The 22,496-nt window shown below is 42.6% G+C and overlaps 1 protein-coding gene across 1 annotated transcript in view; it reads right to left on the bottom strand.

Annotated features, from left to right (window-relative positions):
• The window catches only part of LOC109907476 (phosphatidylinositol 4-kinase beta), a 32,617-nt gene extending 11,806 nt beyond the window's left edge, over positions 1–20,811 (bottom strand). Inside the window, exons 1-2 of the mRNA XM_020505455.2 lie at positions 20,663–20,811; positions 10,531–11,882 (exon numbers count right to left, since the gene is read on the bottom strand). Coding sequence (XP_020361044.1) covers positions 10,531–11,868 — 1,338 coding nt within the window. The 5' untranslated portion in view covers positions 11,869–11,882; positions 20,663–20,811. The remainder of the gene's footprint in view (positions 1–10,530; positions 11,883–20,662) is intronic.
• Positions 20,812–22,496: the final 1,685 nt, after the last annotated feature.

Raw genomic sequence — 22,496 nt, 5'->3', positions numbered from 1 at the left:
TGGAGGAACAAAATACACCAACAAAACTGAGGTTTTTGAATATAAAGAGGGACATTATTGAACAAAATGAACATTTGTGTAACATGGAGTCTTGGGAGTGCAATCTCATGAAGATCAAAAAGGTATGTGATACACATTTTAAAATCGCCATTTCTGACTTTTGTTACTCCTCTTCTTGGCTGCTAACTGTTTGTAATGATTTGTCTGCTGGGTGCTGTTGTCAGATAATCGCATGGTTTGCTTTTGCCGTAAAGTATTTTTGAAATCTGACACCGTGGTTGGATTAATAAAGTAAATTTTTAATCCGATGTATGTTTCATAAATTTTTATGAGTATTTCTGTTTTTGAATTTAGCGCTCTACAATTTCACTGGATGTTGGCCAGGAGGGACGGTAGCATCCCACACCCCCTAGAGAGGTTATCTTCACCTTCTAGTGGGTCTAACGTTAAATCATTTGATTCATATTCCATAGGTTACCTCAAGGCAGATGTCCCAGGGACAGAATATGCATATGGCACTTTCATTTTTTTTTTAAGCAATCACAAGTAAAACCTCCCTTACTGAGCAAAGTTGATTGCATGTTCCTCACTGAAACATGGCTGTAATCATACTGTAGTGCCGCTCTTATTGAAGCCTCTCCTGTACTATCCGGTGAATTCTAATTAAATTACAAAAAATATTTAATTTTCATGAAATCACAAGTGCAATACACCAAAACACAGCTGCACTTGTTGTTAATCCAGCCGACGTGTCAGATTTCAAAAAGGCTTTACAGTGAAAGCAAACCATGTGATTATGTGAGGCCAGCTCTCAGCAGACAAAACATTACAAACAGCTAGCAGCAAAGTAGATTGCTTTTCTGAGCTTCATGACCCTTAAAATGAATGACTTACCTTCGATGATCTTCGTATGTTTGCACTCACGAGACTCCCAGTTACACACAATAAATGTTTGTTTTGTTCGATAAAGATTCTCTTAATATCCAAAAACCTCCATTTGGTTGGCGCGTTTTGTTCAGTAATCCACAGGCTCGTGCGGTCATGAAGGGCAGATGAAAATTCCAAATAGTATCCGTAAAGTTCGTAGAAACATGTCAATTTTTTTTTATAATCAATCCTCAGGTTGTTTTTACAATAAATAAATTGATAATATTTCAACCGGAGGGTAGCCTTTTCAATAGAAGAGAAGGAAAAGGTCTCGCTCCCGGCGCGCGTGCATGCAAAAATCTGAGGACATCTGGCTATCCACTGACACGATGTGATCATTCTCGCTCATTATTTAGAATAAAAGCCTGAAACTATGTCTAAAGACTGTTCACACCTTGTGGAAGCCATAGGGAAAGGATTCTGGTTGATATCCCTTTAAATGGAGGATAGGTTTGCAATGGAAAAGAGTAGTTTCAGAAAAACAGCACTTCCTGGATGGATTTTCCTCAGGTTTTCACCTGCCATTCAATTCTGTTATACTCAGACAATATTTTTGACAGTTTTGGAAACTTTAGTGTTTTCTATCCTAATCTGCCAATTATATGCATTTTCTAGCTTCTGGCCCTGAGAAATAGGCAGTTTACTTTGGGCATGTGTTTCATCCAAACATCAAAATACTGCCCCCTGAACTTTTATCAATTGTCCTTGAGAACTATGATAAAATCATTGTGTTGGGCAATTTTAATATTCATGTTGACAAAAGAGACAGACTCCAAGGCCATTGAATGTATTAATCTTTTGAGCTCTATGGACTTTATCCAACATGTTACTGGGCCCAACCCATACTCTGGACCTGGTTAATACCAAGGGGCTTTATATTGACATATCCTTTATTGTTGATGTATCTGATCCCCACTGTGCATTTTTTACTACCTTGTTGCCCATAGCACAGTGTAATACCTAACGCATTATTAAGAAATGCTTCCCTCTCTGAAGTTGCTACAGACTTTGAGTGCATGAACAATACTTCACCACTTATTCTGCCTTCCTCGTGATGATTTAGTTGATCACTTTAATAGCAAATTAAGAGCAACCATTGATGCCATAGCTGAAAGAGGCCACACCAAACAGAGAGCTCATTGGATGAGTGAGGAAACTAAATTAAAAGAGAAATTGCAGAAAGGCAGAGCAGAAGTGAAGAAAGTCAGGTCCATTATGATATGAGAGAGCAACTTGGCACATATAGTACAAGTCAAAAGTTTGGACACCTACTCATTCCAGGGTTTCTTTTTTTAAACTATTTTCTACATTGTAGAATAAGTGTGAAGACATCAACACACACATATGGAATCATGTAGTAAAAAAAAAAAAAAGTTCAACTAATCAAAATATTTAAGATTCCAAGTAGCCACCCTTTACACACTCTTGGCATTCTCTCATTCTTTTTATTGAATTTTTTTGTGTAGTAAATATTTTATCTTTTATTTATTGTATGTAAACACATTGCGTTGCAAGCCATGTCTGAAATGTGCTGTATAAATAAAGCTGGATTTGAAACAAACAGCTGACTGAAGATGGGACAGCCTGATGCATCATGAAACTTTGTTGCTGCTTGCTGAAACAAGCAATATGTTCTAGCAACGCCTCCCTCCCTGCAGCACCAGCACATGCAGTCAAACAAGAAAAATGAAATACAAAATTGTTGGCTGACCAAGTAATTTGACCAACCAACAACAGTCATTCAAAAGTCTATGACCTTCACAGTCCTAGTCGTTGTCGTTCTACAGTTGGGGTCAAATATATTGGCACCTATGCACAGAACCAAGAAAGTACTTTTTTTATGAAATAAAGAATTTTCACTTCAAATTTGTTTGGAGGCAGGTGATGATTCTCAGTTAGTGTAACTTCTCACCTGTGGTAAGTTGCAGGTGCCTACACAGTATAAATACTAATTCAATCAGTTTTGAAAAGAGAAACAGAACCTTCTGCACCATTGCAAAGTGCAAGGGTGGCAAAATATTTTGACTGCAGTTGCGGACACATTTTAAAGAACTGAAAAAAATGTCACGCTGATTGTTTCAGTGCTTAATCACACAAAATATTGTTTTTTTCTCTACAACGCAATGCATTTCAGGAGTTTAGCCTAAATGAGCAATTAGTCGCAGGATACCTTCTGGAATGTACCTGTACAGTCAGTAACTGCTCACCCAATAGACCTGTAACCAATGTACACATTGCTGATGACTTGGGGATAGAGTTGACAGGGAGGCTTGGTTACCTGCAGAACACAAGGTGCGGCAGAAATGCATTATCTATATGCATGGACGTCAGCAGTAGAGCAGACGTCCTTTGCACCTGTAGTCCAGGTGATTGTTGAACATATGGCCACGTGTTAGAATACCATTGCGCAAGGCAGAGCTAACCTGGTGACAACACATAGCTTCTCTGTACTAGTTTATCTTACAAGGAAGTCAGTCTAAAAATGTACAACTGATTTTACAGCAGTCAAACAAATCAATGTTGAAGCATGTCTGCCACCAAAATGTCTATTTTTAATGCAACCAATCCAACTACACTGAACAAAAATAAAAGCAACACGTAAAGTGTTGGTGCCATATTTCATGAGCTGAAATAAAAGATCCCAGAAATGTTTCATACACACAAAAAGATAACCTAAAATGTGCACAAACGTGTTCACATCCCTGTGAGCATTTCTCCTTTGCCAAGATAATCCATTCACCTGACAGGTGTGGCATACCTGTGCTGGGGACAATAAAAGGGGAGGTTTTGAGGAAGTGTGCAATTGGTAGCTACTTTGAAGAAACTCAAATATATTTTGATATGTTTAACGATTTTTTGGTTACTACATGATTCCATGTGTTATATCATAGTTTGTCTTCACTATTATTCTACATTGTAGAAAAATAGTAAAATAAAGAAAAACCCTTGAATGAGGTGGTGTCCAAACTTGTACACACACAGCGCATTCGGAAAGTGTTCAGACTCCTTGACGCCCCCCCCCCCCCTCCCATTTTGTTACATTACAGCCTTATTCTAAAATGGATTAAATAGTTTATTTCCCCAATGATGGCAAAGCAAAAACAGGTTTGTACAAATGTTTGCACATTTATTTAAAAAATTACTGAAATATCATATTTACATAAGTATTCAGACTCTTTACGCGGTACTTTGTTGAAGCACCTTTGGCAGGGATTACAGCCTAGAGTCTTCTTGGGTAAGACGCTACAAGCTTGGCACACCTGTTTTTGGGGAGTTTTCCCATTTGTCTCTGCAGATCCTCTCAAGCTCTGTCAGGTTAGATGGGGAGTGTCACTGCACAGCTATTTTCAGGTCTCTCCAGAAATGTTCGATCGAGTTCAATTCCGGACTCTGGCTGGGTCACTCAAGAACATTCAGAGACTTGTCCCAAAGCCACTCCTGCGTTGTCTTGGCTGTGTGCTTAGGGTCGTTGTCCTGTTGGAAGGTGAACCGTCGCCCTAGTCAGGTCCTGAGTGCTCTGGAGGAGGTTTTCATCAAGGGTCTCTCTGTACTTTGCTCAGTTCAGCTTTCCCCTCGATCCCGTCTAGTCGCCCAGTCCCTGCCTCTGAAACATCCCTACAGCATGATATTGCGACCATGGTTCACCGTAGGGATGGTGCCAGGTTTCCTCCAGACGCTTGGCATTCAGGCCAAAGAGTCCAATCTTGGTTTCATCAGACCAGAGAATCTTGTTTCTCATGGTCTGCGAGTCTTTAGGTGCCTTTTGGCAAACTCCAAGTGGGCTGACATGTGCCTTTACTGAGAAGTGGTTTCCATCTGTCCACTCTACCATAAAGGCCTGATTGGTGGAGCGCTGCAGAGATGGTTTTTCTTCTGGAAGGCTCTGCCATCTCCACAGAGGAACTCTGTAGCTCTGTCAGAGTAAATGTATTTTTTATATTTTTTTATATATACACATTTGCTAATATTTCTAAAAATCTGTATTCGCTCTGTCATTGTGGGGTATTGTGTGTAGATTTATGAGGAAAAACATTTAATTAATACATTTTAGAATAAAGGATGTAACGTAACAAAACGTGGAAAAAGTCAAGGGGTCTGAAAACCTTCCGAATGCACTGTATGTACAGTACCAGTCAAAAGTTAGGACACACCTACTCATTAATTTGTATTATTTTCTACATTATAGAATAACAGTGAAGACATCAACACTATGAAATATCAAATATGGAATAGTGTAGTAACCAAAAAGGTGTTAAACTTATCAAAATCTATTTTATACTCTTCAAAGTAGCCACCCTTTGCCTTGATGACAGCTTTGCACACTCTTGGCATTCTCTCAAACAGCTTCACCTGGAATGCTTTTCCAACAGTCTTGAAGGAGCTCCCGCATATACTGAGCACTTGTTGGCTGCTTTTCCTTCACTCTGCAGTCCAACTCATCTCAATTGGGTTGAAGTTGGGTGATTATTATTTTTATTTTTTAAAGAATTGTGGAGGCCAGGCCATCTGTTGCAGCCCTCCATCACTCTCCTTGGTCAAATAGCCATTACACAGCCTGGAGGTGTGTTTTGGGTCTTTGTCCTGTTGAAAAACAAAATAGTCCCACTAAGCGCAAACCAGATGGGATGGCGTATCGCTGCAGAATGCCTGTTAATTTAAACTCATTCCAGGTGACTACCTCATGAAGCTGGTTGAGAGAATGCTAAAAGTGTACCAAAAAAAACTGTCAAGGCAAAGAGTGGCTCCTTTAAAGAATCTCAAATATATAATCTATTTTGAGTACTACATGTGTGCAATTTCATAGTTTTGATGTCTTCACTATTATTATACATTCTTCTATGTAGTAAAGAGTAAAAATAAAGAACCTAGAATGAGGTTTCCAAATTTTTTACTGGTACCTGTATATATATATATATATATATATATATAAACTAATCATTTGTGTAAAGCGACAGTTGCATCTATAGTTAAACTTGTAATATATTTTCTAATGTATTTTACATTTAATACCACTCTGAATAAAAAAAAGGAGCCATCCTAATCCACCACAGTGCCACAGCCCAGCAGCTTTGTTGCCAAGACTACGCGGGGGGCAGGAAGAGGGAAGTAGTGAGTCGGAGGGGGCCTCCTGGACACTGACAGCTAAACCCAGACTTTAAACAAAAGCACCTTTATGCAACACCCACCCAAACTGCACGCCGGGGGCATCCCACTCACATTAAAGCGCGGCTCAAAATGGTAGACATACCCTGAGTGTACAAAACATTAAGAACACCTTCCTAATATTGCGTTGCACCCCAAATTTGTCTTCAGAACAGCCTCAATTCATCTGCAATGCTTGCCGTTTGGGGTTTTATGCTGGGTTTCTGTATAGCACTTTGTGACATCGACTGATGTATTTATAAAGCCCTTTTTTACATTTGATTTGAATTCGTCAGGGCATGGACTCTACAAGGTGTCGAAAAGGGATGCTGGTCCATGTTGACGCCAATGCTTCCCAGAATTGTCAAGTTAGCTGGATGTCCTTTGGGTGGTGGACCATTCCTGATACACATTGGAAACTGTTGAGTGTGGAAAAACCCAGCAGTGTTGCAGTTCTTGACACAAACCGGTGTGCCTGGCACCTACTACCATACCCCGTTCAAAGGCACTTAAATCTTGTCTTGCCCATTCACCCTCTGAATGGCACACATAATCCCTGTCTCAATTGTCTCAGGGCTTAAAAATCCTTCTTTAACCCGTCTCCTACCCTTCATCTACACTGATTGAAGTGGATTTAATGAGTGACATCAATAAGGGAATCGTAGCTTTCAACTGGGTTCCCCTGGTCAGTTTGTCATGGAAAGAACAACATAATGTTTTGTACGCTCAGTGTATTTCACAGCATTCGTCTTCCTCCTCACGGTGCTTTGTGTCCTGATGTTTTTTTCCCCTCACTGATGCAATCCAGCCAGAGGCCAAGTAAAAAGAGAAAAACCTAGTTATTCAATTAGGCCTATAACCAGAGCTGTGTTTGAATACCCATACAAACATACTGTATACTACATACTCAATTAGTATACACACACACTACATATTATTAGTTCATTTTAGCATCCTATAAACAAAAAGGTATCCTTTCAGCTACTGTAATGATGTGGTTTGTAAGGATAGCGTAGCTAACAAATTGTCAGCCAACGTAACGCAACTTATTTGAAAAGTCATTACCTTATTACATTGCTCAACATTTTCTTAAAAGCAGCCAATGTATCCGCTCTCGTTGTACTTTCACTGTATATTTTCCGCCATTTTCTTCTAATCTGAAATTGTTGTAAAGCCACGCCCATTTCCTGGAGAATTGCATTATGGGCCACTGCTTGTATACTTCGAATTTTCGCAATTGTAGTACGCCATATCCGGGAACTTTTGGCATACTAACTATATCCATACTATGACCAATAAGCATATTACAAACTCATTTTGTCACAAATAGTGCGGTTAGCATGAGTATTTGAACACAGCTCAGGACTAACAACTTTACTATAACCTTGTGAAAGGGAGACTGACACGTTTTTTATTTTAATCAAAAACGTTATATCGAAGGAGTGCCTTTGACAAGCACGGCCTGCACAAGCACAGTTCAGCACGACAGGGATTTCTATTGGAGATGCAGTTTCTGCCCATCTTTGCTCATACATCCTAAAGACCAGAGTCAATAGATTGATGTGCCCTTGAACTCCTTTGTGGTGTTGGTTGTGTTCTGTGGATCGTTATTGGGCTCCACCTGCCCTACAGGAGTCTTCACAGAGCACCGACATGGATCACTAAGCACCCAAAATCCCAGCGGGGAGGTTTGATGCAGGCACAACTGGCGAACGGAGAGGAGGAAAACAGAGTGAGGGACAGTGAAAGAAGGAGAGGATATTAGCCGAGAGAGGGCGGGTTAGGGGATATTAAAAAAAGGATGACAAAAACGGGAACACAAAAACAAAATGAAAAAAAAAGGCAGCAGAGCGAGACTAGAGTTAAAAGAGGGAACATTGGAAGTAGGGAGAAGACATAACACAACAAGATGTCTGGGAGAGTCCACTTGCCTAAAAAGTATATATAAAAAAACATTTAAAAGAAGGGGTGGAAGTGAGATGAGAGTAAAATATATAAAACGAGAGGGAATGTGACCATCTCTCTGCTCTGGTTCAGGACATTGTTCTGTCTTTCTCATAAAATAACAGATCCCCTGATGAGATGGAAGAAGGCTGCAAGCCAGATTTAAGTTCAGACAGTCAGCGAGACAGAAAGGCCAGAAAGGGGAAGCAGATAAACACTATCCCTGACATTCTTTCCCTGTGCACTCACAAGGAAACCACTGTTTGAAAGTGTCTCTTCCAACCAAGAGGCATGGCTTTCATGTGGTTTACCACAAGGCCCATATCCCTGGTCAACACTGACAAATCCTGCCTCAACACAAAACCATACTCACAATAGCATCTGGTAAACAATTGAATATCAGTAACAATAGAAAGTGACCCATTTTTACAACAAGCGCTCCAGTCGAGAGGGACTCAAACTCACTCCGACCTCTGACACCAGCTGCAGAGCAATCTGGCTGAGAAGTCCAGCCAAAAAGAAGAGGGAGTAGACTGCACATCCAAAACAATAGGGAGGGAACTCTGGAGATGTGGGACAGATGCTACCTAACCCCACCCCCTTCTTTATTAGTTGGTCTAGCCTCAGTCTATAGAAAGAGCTGGAATAGTGCTCCTGAAGATCCTAAATATGTAATCCTGTGCTCCCAAAGAATGTTCCATTTTGACAGAACAGTTTTTCCACAAGTAATATTATTGTGAGACAATGCCGTAAGTCGCAAGCATTCACTGCACCTGCGAAGAAAAGTCTTGCTGACCTGCCACGATCCAGTGTAGTTGAAAAAAATGTAACTTGCTGAATCCCAGTGTTATGTAAGACACGCATTTACTCCTGACACACAGATAGAGAAACTTGGTAATCAGAGTAGGGGCTCAGATTCCTCAACTAAAATCCAAACAGGGTTTACTCTGCTCGATCATCTACAGTGACTATTAACAAAGAGAACATGTATGCAACAGGCCTATTGAAGACATGATTAAAAAGAACATCTTCTATACTCTACAACTCAGATAACACTCGCCCCTCTTTTTGTATGACAAAAGATGTTAACTTCTTTGGGGTGGGGGGAGTATTTCCACATCCGGGTGAAAAGCGTGCCCAGAGTGAACTGCCTGCTACTCAGGCCCAGATGCTAGGATATGTATATTATTAGTTGATTTGGATAGAAAACACTGAAGTTTCTAAAACTGTTTGAATGATGTCTGTGAGTATAACAGAACTCATTTGGCAGGCAAAAACCTGAGAAAAAATACCAACCTAGAAGTGGGAGGTTTGTAGGTTTTCAAGTCTTAGCCTATCCAATAAAGTGTCTGTGGGGTCATATTGCACATCCTAAGGCTTCCACTAGATGTCAACAGTCTTTAGAACCTTGTTTCAGGTTTCTACTGTGCAGTGGGAGAGAATGAGAGCTGATTGAGTCATGGGTCTGCCAGAAGGCCATGTGCTCAGTCAGGCTCGCGCCTGTTAGAGTTAGCTCCGTTCCCTTTCATTTCTAAAGACAAAGAAATTCTCCGGTTGAAACATTATTGAAGATTTGTGATAAAAACATCCTAAAGATTGATTATATACTTCGTATGACATGTTTTGACGAACTTTAATAGAACTATTTTGACTTTGTCTGGACCCATTGCCTGCGTATTTGTATTACTGTAATAAATGCGCAAACAAAAAGGATGTATTTGGACATAAATTATGGACTTTACCGAACAAAACTAACATTTATTGTGGAACTGGGATTCCTGGGAGTGCATTCTGATGAAGATCAAAGGTAAGTGAATATTTATAATGCTATTTCTGACTTTTGTTGACTCCATAACATGGCGGGTATCTGTATGGCTTGTTTTGGTCTCTGAGCGCTGTACTCAGATTATTCCATGGTGTGCTTTTTCCGTAAAGCTTTTTTGAAATCTGACACAGCGGTTGCATTAAGGAGAAGTATATCTTTAATTCCATGCATAAGTTGTATTTTCATCAACATTTATGATGAGTATTTCTGTAAATTGACGTGGCTCTCTGCACTTTTTATGTTTTATAGGCTTAATATAACGTGCCAATGTAAACAGAGATTTTTGGATATAAATATTAACTTTATCGAACAAAACATACATGTACTGTGTAACATGGAGTCCTATGAGTGCCATCTGATGAAGATCAAAGGTTAGTGATTCATTTCCTCTCTATTTCTGCTTTTTGTGACTCCTCTCTTTGGCTGGAAAAATGGCTGTGTTTTTTTGTGACTAGGTACTGACCTAACATAAATCGCATGGTATGCTTTTGTCATAAAGCCTTTTTGAAATTGGACACTGTGGTGGGATTAACAAGTTTATCTTTAAAATGTTGTATAATACATGTATGTTTGAGGAATTTAAAATTATGAGATTTGTGTTTTTTGAATTTGGCGCCCTGCACTTTCACTGGATGTTGGTCAGGTCACGGACGTTAACCTCTCTAGGGTACGTGGGACGCTAAGGCACTCACCTCATCGTAGCCCCTTTCCACCTTGGGGTTGCTGGCTGTTCTCTTGAGGCTAGTCGCCAGGCTCGTGCAATGCGTGGCGTCCGACTTGGACCGCTGGTGTGTCCGCTTGGAAGGCGAGAGGTAGGCATCGGCAGGGATGATTTGGCTGTCGGGAGCCGGGGACAGCTCCACGGCGTGCCGCTGGTGAATCCGAGCACCGTCCCGCAGCCCAGGGCTGGCGGCTGCAGCACCAGCTGGATCTACACCTTTAGAAGCCGAGTGGGGCTTTAGTTCGTCGGAGAGGATTAGCTTGCGCAGCTTGGTGCCGCGCGAGTGGCGCTGGGTAGAGATGTGCATGTCGGAAGAGTAGGCGCCGAGCAGCCATGCCGTCTGCAGGGAGAAGGCAATGCTCTGGCGGCAACGGTGCACCACGTAGGGCCGGATGGCGTCACCCATATCCTCGTCCATGTGGACGTACATGTTGAGCAGCTGGGGTAGGTGGAAGTCCACGTCGTCGTCCGAGAAGCTGAAGAGGCGGTTGCCAATGTAGGCCTGGACGCCGGGCTCTTTGGACTTGTACAGGTAGGAGATGGCCATGGAAACATCGAAGAGCTTAGACTCAAATAACCGTAAAAGCAAGGACTGCTTGGCTGCTGCGGAGGACTGGTCGCCATTCTGTTGTTGCGACTGAGGGCATGTGCGAGTAATTTGTCGGGGAGGATCACGCTTTTCTTCCTCCTCTTCATCCTCCTCTTTAATCGAACCGGTGTCACAAGGAATATGTCGAAGAGCATCACTTTCTGCCTCCTCTTTAATGGAACCTGTGTCACAAGGCTGTTGTGACAGAGGGCATGGTAGCGTTATTTGTTGTAGAGGATCATGCTGTTCTTCCTCCTCTTTAATCGAACCCGTGTCGAAAGGCTCCAAGTATACTGTTCCATTGGGCAGCAGCCTTTGCGGGCTGCACTTTTCCAACAACTCTGGTTCTTCCTCAACCTTCAGAAGTTTGACATTCTGCAGGACCTCCTGGCAAGCCTTCAGGGCCACTTCAGGGTCGATGACCAGGTCCAGCTCCATAGCGTCCTCAGATATGATGTCCAGAGGAGGGCTGCAGCCCCGCATGCCATCGCTGCCGCTGCTGCAGCCACTGGGGCTGGAGCTTCTGGGACTGGAGCTTCTGGGACTGGAGGAGGACTGGTGCTGGTTGGGGCAGTCCGAGGAGCAGTCCGAGCAGGAGGATGAGGAAGAAGAGGATCCAGGTGAGGAAGGGCAGGAAAATGTAGAGGTGGAGGACAGTGAGGGGCTGAGATGAAGTGTCTCGATCTGGGCAGGAGAGATAGCCACTTCCATTTCAGCCATGGTGGCAGTTGAACCTGGGAGAAGGAGAGATGAGTCAGTGAAGCATGAGAGACCAGTGTACAGACAGGGGAAAAGTAGCATGTATTCATAACATCAGATTGATTCTTGAGGTTATGCTTTAGGCTAACCCTTGAAGTCATATATTCATTTTTTAAAATGAAATATTTAACTGAATGGCTCAATTAACATTTACCAAAAGAGCAAACTACCATCTAGAATATATACACTGAACAAAAATATAAAAAACATTTAGAACCATTTTACTGTTACAATTCATATAAAAAGGAAGTCAATTGAAATACATTCAGCAGGCACTAATCTATGGATTTCACATGACTGAAAATGGGCACAGTCATAAGTGGGCCTGGGAGGGCATAGGCCCATCCACTGGGGAGCCAGGCCCAGCCAATCAGAATTCATTTTTCACCACAAAAGGGCTTTATTAACAACTCCTCAGCACTCCCCCCACCCCTTCCCTCAGACGATCCCACAGGTGAAGAAGCCGGATGTGGAGGACCTGGGCTGGCATGGTTACATGTGGTCTGCGGTTGTGAGGCCGGTTGGACGTACTGCCAAATTCTCTAAAAACAACATTGGAAGCGGCTTATAGTAGAGATATGAACATAATTTTATCTGGCAACATCTCTGGTGGACATTCCTGCAGTCAGCATGCCAATTGCACGCTCCCTCAACTTGAGATATCTGTGGCATTGTGTTGATAAAACTGCACATTTTAGTTGCCTTTTGTTCCCAGCACAAGGTGTACCTGTGTAATGATCGTGCCATTTAATCAGTTTCTTGATAAACCACACCTGTCAGGTGGATGGATTATCTTGGCAAAGGAGAAATGCTCACTAACAGTGATGTAAACACATTTGTGCACAAAATGAGAGAAATACATTTTTTTTGCATATGGAAAAATACTAGGATCTTTTATTTCAGCTCATGAAACCAACGCTTTACATGTTGCGTTTATATTTTTGTTCAGTATGACCAAGTATTAAACATTTTAATCTATTCCAATACCTTTACCAAAATCAATTCAAAGCATGCATTTCCAATCATCATTAAATCTACTGGGTCACAAGGTCGCTTCTCCAGACATCCATGATCACACTCCTGCCATAACCAAATCCAAAGACGTGACAAACACAGTACTCCACGCAGCTGCACTCCCAAGATTTCCTAGAACGAGTCTGAGCCAATGACACAAGCCTCACAGATGTGCTTAAGGCCCTTTCCAATTCCCTCCGGGACCGAAAGGATTAGAGCGTTACATAACCAGGCAGATTCCCCTCATTGCTTGAAGGGGACGAGATTAATAATGCTTTATTGCACTGATGTGAGTGTCCACGACAGCATTTCCATTCAAAAGGCCTGGAAAAGTATTTGATAGGTCAAGATTTCACATTCATTGTGTGTCCATCATTCATGTATAGAAATGTCATGACAAAATGCTGGTCATTTTCAGCAAACAGAGGGAGATTGGCACTTTTCATAAAAGTTCTCTACTAAAACTAAGGTTTCGCCTTTAAAAACTAGCTAATAGGCAAGTATTTTTGGTGATTCATGAGGGGGGGGGGGGGGTGATATTAAAGCATGAAAGAAACCATCAGGCTAAAACTAGGCCTTTTAGACAGATTTCGGTAATGAGAACTTGGGGTGAAGCGTCAAATTCAGGTGAAAATGTCAAATGTGTTTGCCTTATTTTAAATTGCCATAAACTAAGCATCTTGGTCTTCAGAATTACAGTGGATTGTTGCAGATATATCATGGTTTTCTAACTGAATTTGCTACTGCCATGGTTAAAACTGGTTTCATGAGAATCTATCACATGCGTGTCATTCAACAGGTTTCAGCATGCAGTCAGCGACCGGGCTTTAAATTACAAGTGCGCGATAGGGGACTATGAATACCACAGGCTTGATCAACAACAGTGAAACAGAAGATACAGCCCTGCATGTTTGCCTTTATCAGTACCTTTAAGGTTTCGCAAATGTTCACGTCACCAACTGAAAGTGGACCTCTCACTTCCACAATCACCCAAACCTCTGGAGTAGATCTTCGGTTGGATTGAAGGTTTGATCAAGTAGACTTGAAGCACGTTTCACTTTCTAGAATAAAAATGGAGCCTATTTTCAAAAGGCATTTGGAGTCCTCTACCTCCCGAGTCCCTTTTAGAATGCATGTTGCGTAGCTTAGCTGGCTCTTTCAGCTGAACAATCCTCCTTAAAAGCATGTAGCCCTGACTACATATGTGTATTGCTCTCTATAAAAAATGATTTTTTAAAGGCATTCACTGAAGACCTAGGCTTACCAAAACAAACAGCGTATGGCTCAGGTTCCTAAATCAAATGACATTTTATTTGTCACATACACATGGTTAGCAGATGTTAATGCGAGTGTAGCGAAATGCTTGTGCTTCTAGTTCCGACAATGCAGTAATAACCAACAAGTAATCTAACTAACAATTCCAAAACTACTGTCTTATACACAGTGTAAGGGGATAAAGAATATGTACATAAAGATATATGAATGAGTGATGGTACAGAGCGGCATAGGCAAGATACAGTAGATGGTATCGAGTACAGTATATACATATGAGATGAGTATGTAAACAAAGTGGCATAGTTAAAGTGGCTAGTGATACATGTATTACATAAAGATGCAGTAGATGATAGAGTACAGTATATACGTATAGATATGAGATGAATAATGTAGGGTATGTAAACATTATTAGGTAGCATTGTTTAAAGTGGCTAGTGATATTTTACATCATTTCCCATCAATTCCCATTATTAAAGTGGCTGGAGTTGAGTCAGCGTGTTGGCAGCAGCCACTCAATGTTAGTGGTGGCTTTTTAACAGTCTGATGGCCTTGAAATAGAAGCTGTTTTTCAGTCTCTCGGTCCCAGCTTTGATGCACCTATACTGACCTCGCCTTCTGGATGAACAGGCAGTGGCTCGGGTGGTTGTTGTCCTTGATGATCTTTATGGCCTTCCTGTAACATTGGGTGGTGTAGGTGTCCTGGAGGGCAGGTAGTTTGCCCCCGGTGATGCGTTGTGCAGACCTCACTACCCTCTGGAGAGCCTTACGGTTGTGGGCGGAGCAGTTGCCATACCAGGCGGTGATACAGCCTGCCAGGATGCTCTCGATTGTGCATCTGTAGAAGTTTGTGAGTGCTTTTGGTGACAAGCCGAATTTCTTCAGGCTCCTGAGGTTGAAGAGGCGCTGTTGCGCCTTCTTCACGATGCTGTCCGTGTGGGTGGACCAATTCAGTTTGTCTGTGATGTGTATGCCGAGGAACTTAAAACTTGCTACCCTCTCCACTACTGTTCCATCGATGTGGATAGGGGGGGGCTGTTCGTCGTTGTTGGTAATCAAGCCTACCACTGTTGTGTCGTCCGCAAACTTGATGATTGAGTTGGAGGCGTGCGTGGCCACGCAGTCGTGGGTGAACAGGGAGTACAGGAGAGGGCTCAGAACGCACCCTTGTGGGGCCCCAGTGTTGAGGATCAGCGGGGTGGAGATGTTGTTGCCTACCCTCACCACCTGGGGGCGGCCCGTCAGGAAGTCCAGTACCCAGTTGCACAGGGCGGGGTCGAGACCCAGGGTCTCGAGCTTGATGACGAGCTTGGAAGGTACTATGGTGTTAAATGCCAAGCTGTAGTCGATGAACAGCATTCTCACATAGGTATTCCTCTTGTCCAGGTGGGTTAGGGCAGTGTGCAGTGTGGTTGAGATTGCATCGTCTGTGGACCTATTTGGGCGGTAAGCAAATTGGAGTGAGTCTAGGGTGTCAGGTAGGGTGGAGGTGATATGGTCCTTGACTAGTCTCTCAAAGCACTTCATGATGACGGAAGTGAGTGCTACGGGGCGGTAGTCGTTTAGCTCAGTTACCTTAGCTTTCTTGGGAACAGGAACAATTGTGGCCCTCTTGAAGCATGTGGGAACAGCAGACTGGGATAGGGATTGATTGAATATGTCCGTAAACACACCAGCCAGCTAGTCTGCGCATGCTCTGATGGCGCGGCTGGGGATGCCGTCTGGGCCTGCAGCCTTGCGAGGGTTAACACGTTTAAATGTTTTCCTACACCTATTAAAATGAGCATATGCCGTAGCTCTCATAGGTTTCATTGGGTTGTGGACCTATTAATATTGAGCATGTGGCCTTGCTCTCTCTCAGGTACAGTTCACTTTGTAAGACATCCTGATCCTCTGTCACCAGATCTGATTATGTTGTGGAGAGGTCCCGCCCCTGCTGTGTCAGAGTGTCAGGCACTGATACTGAACAGTTTGTAGAATACACATTGCCATTCCAACCTCAACTTTGAGAGAACAAAACACTCAAGTAATCTACTTCCCTCTCGGTGTGTGTTTAGCCTACACATTAAAACAGACCACGATACAATATTCTGATCTGCTGCTTCTGACACCCATTCCAGGCCCCAAAAGCACATTGTGCTATTACGCTAAGCCTTTTCCTATTACCACAGCTTTAGAGTCAAAGGTATAGTCTAGGCCAAGACTAATTAATTAACTCCACAAATGTTGTTTTAGAAGCTGATCTGAGATTAGCACACAATGGAGATTGACTTTCCCTTGTATAAAGGCCTAGAGTATCAATTAACGGTGACACGTGCCCAAAGCACTGATATGATATCACTGGAGGTCAGTGTGTACCCACAATTATGTTATTAAATGTTTTAAATGGCTAAGAGACATGAGATAGGCCTACCTAATATTTATTCAGATAAATGTTTAACCGACTTTACAAGCTGTAACCTAGAACATGACTCATTCTTGTGGGATGTGCTTGATGTTCCGATTTCATTACCGATACGCCAGTTGACACCATCAGAAATTCTTTAGGTGGAATTTCAGGAAGTAAATGTTTCTAGCAATTGGGAAAAAATGATTAGCAAGGCTCTGTGTGGTTGTAATGATTGCAAACTCAGCCAACTGTAAAACACAACCCAGATGAGACACAGTCACGATTAATAAAACACAGGTGACTGACGTAATGGAGCCTGTGCCGGCTCCTCCAGGCCCACCGGGGCCCTGTCAGGCAGGGGTGGGACGATGGCTTCCAGGTGTGGGGTTTGAGGCTGTAGGGGTGGGCGCCTGCCACCTCTCTTCCTCCACACAGCTGCTGCTCCACAGAGCCCTTTATGGCATCAAGTCTGTGTGTGTGTGACATAGTTAATTAAGGCAGTGAGAAGGTTATTTACCAGACCAAGGGTTTGAGGCAAATGTGCACTTGATAATTGAGTATTCGTGCTGGCATCTCCATATCTTTTAAGGAAAATATGACAACTGCCAACTGGGCTTGAGATATTTGCAGGACAGACCATGGCAGTACAGCCTGGCCTTCAAGCTTATTTAATGTGGCCCCTTAACGTGGTTGTGCACAAATATTCACTGCGTGCTGGCATGAATGGCCTTTATCATTGTTGTGGTTGGATGGTAAAGTCTGGAGTGAAATGCGGGATGTTCCCTAAAATGTTTGCATGTCACTGTTACCAATTAGATCAATGGTGAAAAATCTCTCACTCCAAACACTAACGACATCTGACCTAATTGGACTGACCAACCAGCGATGTAGCAACAGGAGTCAATTTGCAGTCCTTGCCTCCTGAACTCCGACCCTCGGTTATCAGAAATCTAGAGCTGTACACAGAATTATCACCCCTTAAACAAACAGCATATAAAAACTTGCTGGTAAATGACCCTTCCACTGTCCACATAACATACGTACGTATATACTCTAAAATGTCATTACCACAAGTGAAGGCATTTTCAGCAGGTGTGATGAGATATCAGCCTGCATTTCCATCTTTAATTTGTTTCCCTATTTAATTTCTATAGAGTGGCTACTGGACAGTGAAAACAACAGGAAGGGCAGTCAGTGTGTCAGTGGGGTGGAATATCAAGCGCACAAAGCCCTACCTCTCCCGATGTATTATTTAATGGGATAGTGGCACAATGAGCTACTCAGGCGGAATAACGCTGATTGGCGTCTCGCTCGCTCTCCGAAACGTTGACGAGCAGGATCAGTTGCACACTTCAGTCTTTCCATCACAGCACAGACGGTAAAGTTTCTCTGCTATAGCGGGGGAGTGAGTAATCTGGCACTGGTTCAAATCACGATCTCTCACACATTATGACTTCACCAAGAACATCCCCCCGCTTTTAGAATACGTACATTGAATAAACAATGATACATCATGCTCTTTTAGAGTTGGAATGTGTGGTTGTGTCGTCAAATCAACAAAGACCCTCCAACACACATCTCCAGAAGGCAGCTTGTCCATATACAGTGCATTCAAAAGTATTCAGACCCCTTGACTTTTTCCACATGGTTACATTAGTCTTATTCTGAAATGGATTCAATTGTTTGTCCTTACCAATCTACACACAATACACCACAATGACAAAGTGAAAACGGGTTTAGAAATGTTAGCAAATGTATTTAAAAAAAATAACAGACCCTTTGCTATGAGAGTAGTAATTGCACATCCTGTTTCCATTGATCGTCCTTGAGTGGTTTCTAAAACTTGACTGGAGTCCACCTGTGGTAAATTCAATTGATTGGACATGACTTGGAAAGGCACACTTGTCTATATAAAGTCCCACAGTTGACAGTGCAAGTCAGAGCAAAAACCAAGTCATGAGGTTGAAGGAATTGTCCATAGAGCTCAGAGACAGAATTGTGTCGAGGAACAGATATGGGGAAGGGTACCAAAAAAATTCTGCAGCATTAAAGGTCCCCAACAACACAGTGGCCTCCATCATTCTTAAATGGACATTTGGAACCAACAAGACTATTCCTAGAGCTGGCAGCCCAGCCAAACAGCAATCGGGAAGAAGGGCCTTGGTCAGCTGGGTGACCAAGAATCCGATGGTCCCTCAGAGAGCTCGAGAGTTCCTCTGTGAAGATGGGAGAACCTTCCAGAAGGACAACCATCTCTGCAGCACTCCACCAATCAGGCCTTTATGGTATAGTGGCCAGACAGAAGCCACTCCTCATGACAGCCCGCTTGGAATTTGCCAAAGGCACCTAAAGGACTCTCAGACCATTGGTCTGATGAAACCAATATTTAACCCTTTGGCCTGAATACCAAGCATCAAGTACAGAGAGATCCTTGAGGAAAACCTGCTTCACAGCACCTCAGACTGAGGCAAAGGTTTACGTTCCAACAGGACAACGACCATAACGCAGGAGTGGCTTCGGGACAAGTCTCTGAATATCCTTGAGTGGCTCAGCCAGAGCCCGGACTTGAACCCGATCTAACATCTCTGGAGAGACCTGAAAATAGCTGTGCAGCGACTCTCTCCATCCAACCTGACAGAGCTTGAGAGGATTTGCACAGAATTGGAGAAACTCCCCAAATACAGAAGTGCCAAGCTGGCAGCGTCATACCCAAGAAGACTTGAGGCTGTAATCGCTGGAAAGGGTACTTCAACAAAGTACTGAGTAAAGGGTCTGAATACTTATGTAAATGTGATGTTTTTTTAATATACATTTGCAAAAATGTTGAAACCTGTTTTTGCTTGGTCACCATGGGGTATTGTGTGTGGACTGAGCACTTCCTTATACTTACGCTCTGGAAGAGATCTTGAAATTCAGTGTCAGGTTGAACACAGATGGGCAGGTCTACAATGCCTGAACTAAATGTTACATTGTCACCATATATTAGACTAATACAAGTAATGTCTGCAGTGAACTTGAGGTTTCCGAGTTCAGATGTTTTGAACGCGACAAGTCAATTCGCGTTAATGATAAACATCGGTGTGACGTTTCAAATTGTACAAAGTGTCAAGAGGCACGTGCAGTTCAAAACAGTCCGCAAAGGTAACCATCAGTCATGTGACTCAACTGGCATGATCTCGTCGGGAACCCCCCGGCAAACCCACTCGTTTCATTCTCAACGACTCGAACGTGGGTAACCCTAGAGTAACGTTAAGTGGTATCATGCACACTTTTCCTCACCACTTGAATCCTACCGTGGTTAGTCATGATGCTGGTTAGGAGCACTTCCCAAACGGCATGCCTAACTACTTCGCATATAGTTGTTTTTGAAGTACATACACAAACGATATGGCTTTTTAACTAAAGTCAGTTGGCTATAGCCATGGAGGAATAGGCGAAACCAATAAACGAATATTTACTATGGCTAACTACTGTAGCTAGTATACCAGAACCTATTGGCTTTCAAGGAGTGCCAACACTCCATCGTTAGTCAAAACGCTTAGTTAGCTATCAACCCCCCACACACACACACACAAAAAAAAAAAACACTGCCCAGTGCCCACCTGAGAATGTCTAGCATCCTAGCTCTATTTAATACTCCGTCTCAATCGTGCTTTACATTTTTTAGCTAATGCTTTCATAGACAACAAGCAACTGGGTCACGTGAGTTATTGTTTGCCATCTACTTAGCTAGCAGCGCGAGCCAGGCTAGCTAGCCGCCTAGCCCAGCAGCTAGTAAACTAACACTTGAAGATCCTAAATGCTACAACAAGCGTTAGACAGAATTCGTCACGTCACTGGCTTCAACCTCCAATCGTTAAAAAGGACAAATACATTCCTACTGCTAAACTCAATAAATAAAAGCATAGCTTCTGACTGATTTTCTCGCTAACTAGTAGCTAGTATTGTTAGATAGCTACTGCGTCGATTGGAAGAGGAAGCATTCCTTAAAACGACTAGCCACAGCTGGGACCGGGAGCAACACATATCAATTGAATCCTGTAACGTTAGGTAAATTAGTTATATAAATAAACAACTTACCCTCTTGACAATATTTTTTGATTTTAGGGTCTCAATCTATCCATTGGATTTGTAATTCCATTTGGAAAGACTCTAGCACCCCAGCTCAAATCTCATTCTGATGCTGCGCAAATCCGAAACCTCTAGCCAACGGATCCGCCTCAAAATATTTAAAAGGACCGATGACGCCAGCATTATACCATAGTGAATATGATGCCGCGTTGAAAACAACTGGGAACTTGGAAAACGAGGTCAAATAATGACGTCAGTGATCTTCAGAATTCTGAGTTGGATGACCGTTTACAACTATTTTTTCCAGTCGGAGCTCATTTTTCCTTTGTTCCCAGTTGTCGTGAACGCGGCATAAATGAACACATCCTTTTCCACCAAGATAAGGTACAGTGTGATGCGTTCTATCTGTTCATTACCAAAACCAACCATACATATACCCAAATGATGGTTTATGGTCTGTACTTTATATTGTGTGATTTGAAAAGAGGAAGCTCAGAATAACCAATGTTGGAAATAGATTACATTGGAATATTAACTTGATATGTCCCATTTTCTCGTAGACCATGAGTCTTTGGATTCTTCCTAACTGAGTTGACTTCTCGGTGTGTTTCTGGAAGATTTTATATTTGCCTTGTGCACTCACTGCATTGATTTGCATTAACTAAATGTATGTCTGTGGATAGTCTGCCACCCGGTGGCCAATGTGGGAAAATACACCAGTCCCTGAATCCTGGGTCTATTTAATTAGGGAAACGGTCTACCATTTAAGAACGAAACGGAAGCAAACAGAATGAAACCGAGAGGGCCCTACCTGCAATGGTCAAGTATAAACTCAACGGGTGTAGGTAGACCTTACAGTGAAATGCTTACTTACAAGACTTTAACTAACAATGCAGTTAAGAAAAATAAGTGTTAAGAAAGTAATCACTAAAATAAACTGAAGTAAAATATATATATATAAATAATACAAATTAAAAATAAGAAAAATGGAAAAATAACAAATAATCAAAGAGCAACAATGAAATAACAATAACAAAGCTATATACAACGAGCACCGGTACAGAGTCAATGTGCGGGAGCACAAGTTAGTTCGAGGTAATATGTAGGTACAGGTAAAGTGACTATGCATAGATAATAAACAGAGCGTAGCATCAGTGTAAAAATGCGGGGGGCAATGCAAATAGTCCGGGTAGCCATTTGATTAGCTGTTAAGGAGTCTTATGGCTTGGGGGTAGAAGCTGTTAAGAATCCTTTTGGGCAAAGACTTGACGCTTTGGTACCGCTTACCGTGCGGTAGCAGAGAGAACATTCTATGACTAGGGTGGCTGGAGTCTTTGACGATTTTTAGGGCCTTTCTCTGACACTCCCTGGTATAGAGGTCCTGGATGGCAGGAAGCTTTGTCCCAGTGGTGTACTGGGCCTTACGAACTACCCTCTGTAGTGCATTGCGGTCGGAGGCCGAGCAGTTGTCATACCAGGCGGTGATGCAACTGATGGTGCAGCTGAAGAACTTTTAGAGGAGTTGAGGACCCATGCCAAATCTTTTCAGTCTCCTGAGGGGGAATAGGCATTGTCGTGCCCTCTACTACTGTCTTGGTGTGTTTGGACCACGATAGTTAGTTGGTGATGTGGACGCCAAGGAACTTTTACCTCTTGACCCACTCCACTACAACCCCGTCGATAAAAATGGGGGCGGGCTCTGTTCTCCTTTTCCTGAAGCCCTCGATTGTCTCCTTTGTCTTGATCACATTGAGGGAGAGGTTGTTATCCTGGCACCACACTGCCAGGTCTCTGACTACCTCCCTATAGGCTGTCTCATCGTTGTCGGTGTCATCGGCAAACT

The sequence above is a fragment of the Oncorhynchus kisutch genome, linkage group LG17 (assembly GCF_002021735.2).
Source record: "Oncorhynchus kisutch isolate 150728-3 linkage group LG17, Okis_V2, whole genome shotgun sequence".
Lineage (NCBI taxonomy): Eukaryota > Metazoa > Chordata > Actinopteri > Salmoniformes > Salmonidae > Oncorhynchus > Oncorhynchus kisutch.
Note: the sequence above shows the minus strand (reverse complement) of the source record. Positions and strands in the feature narration are given on the sequence as shown.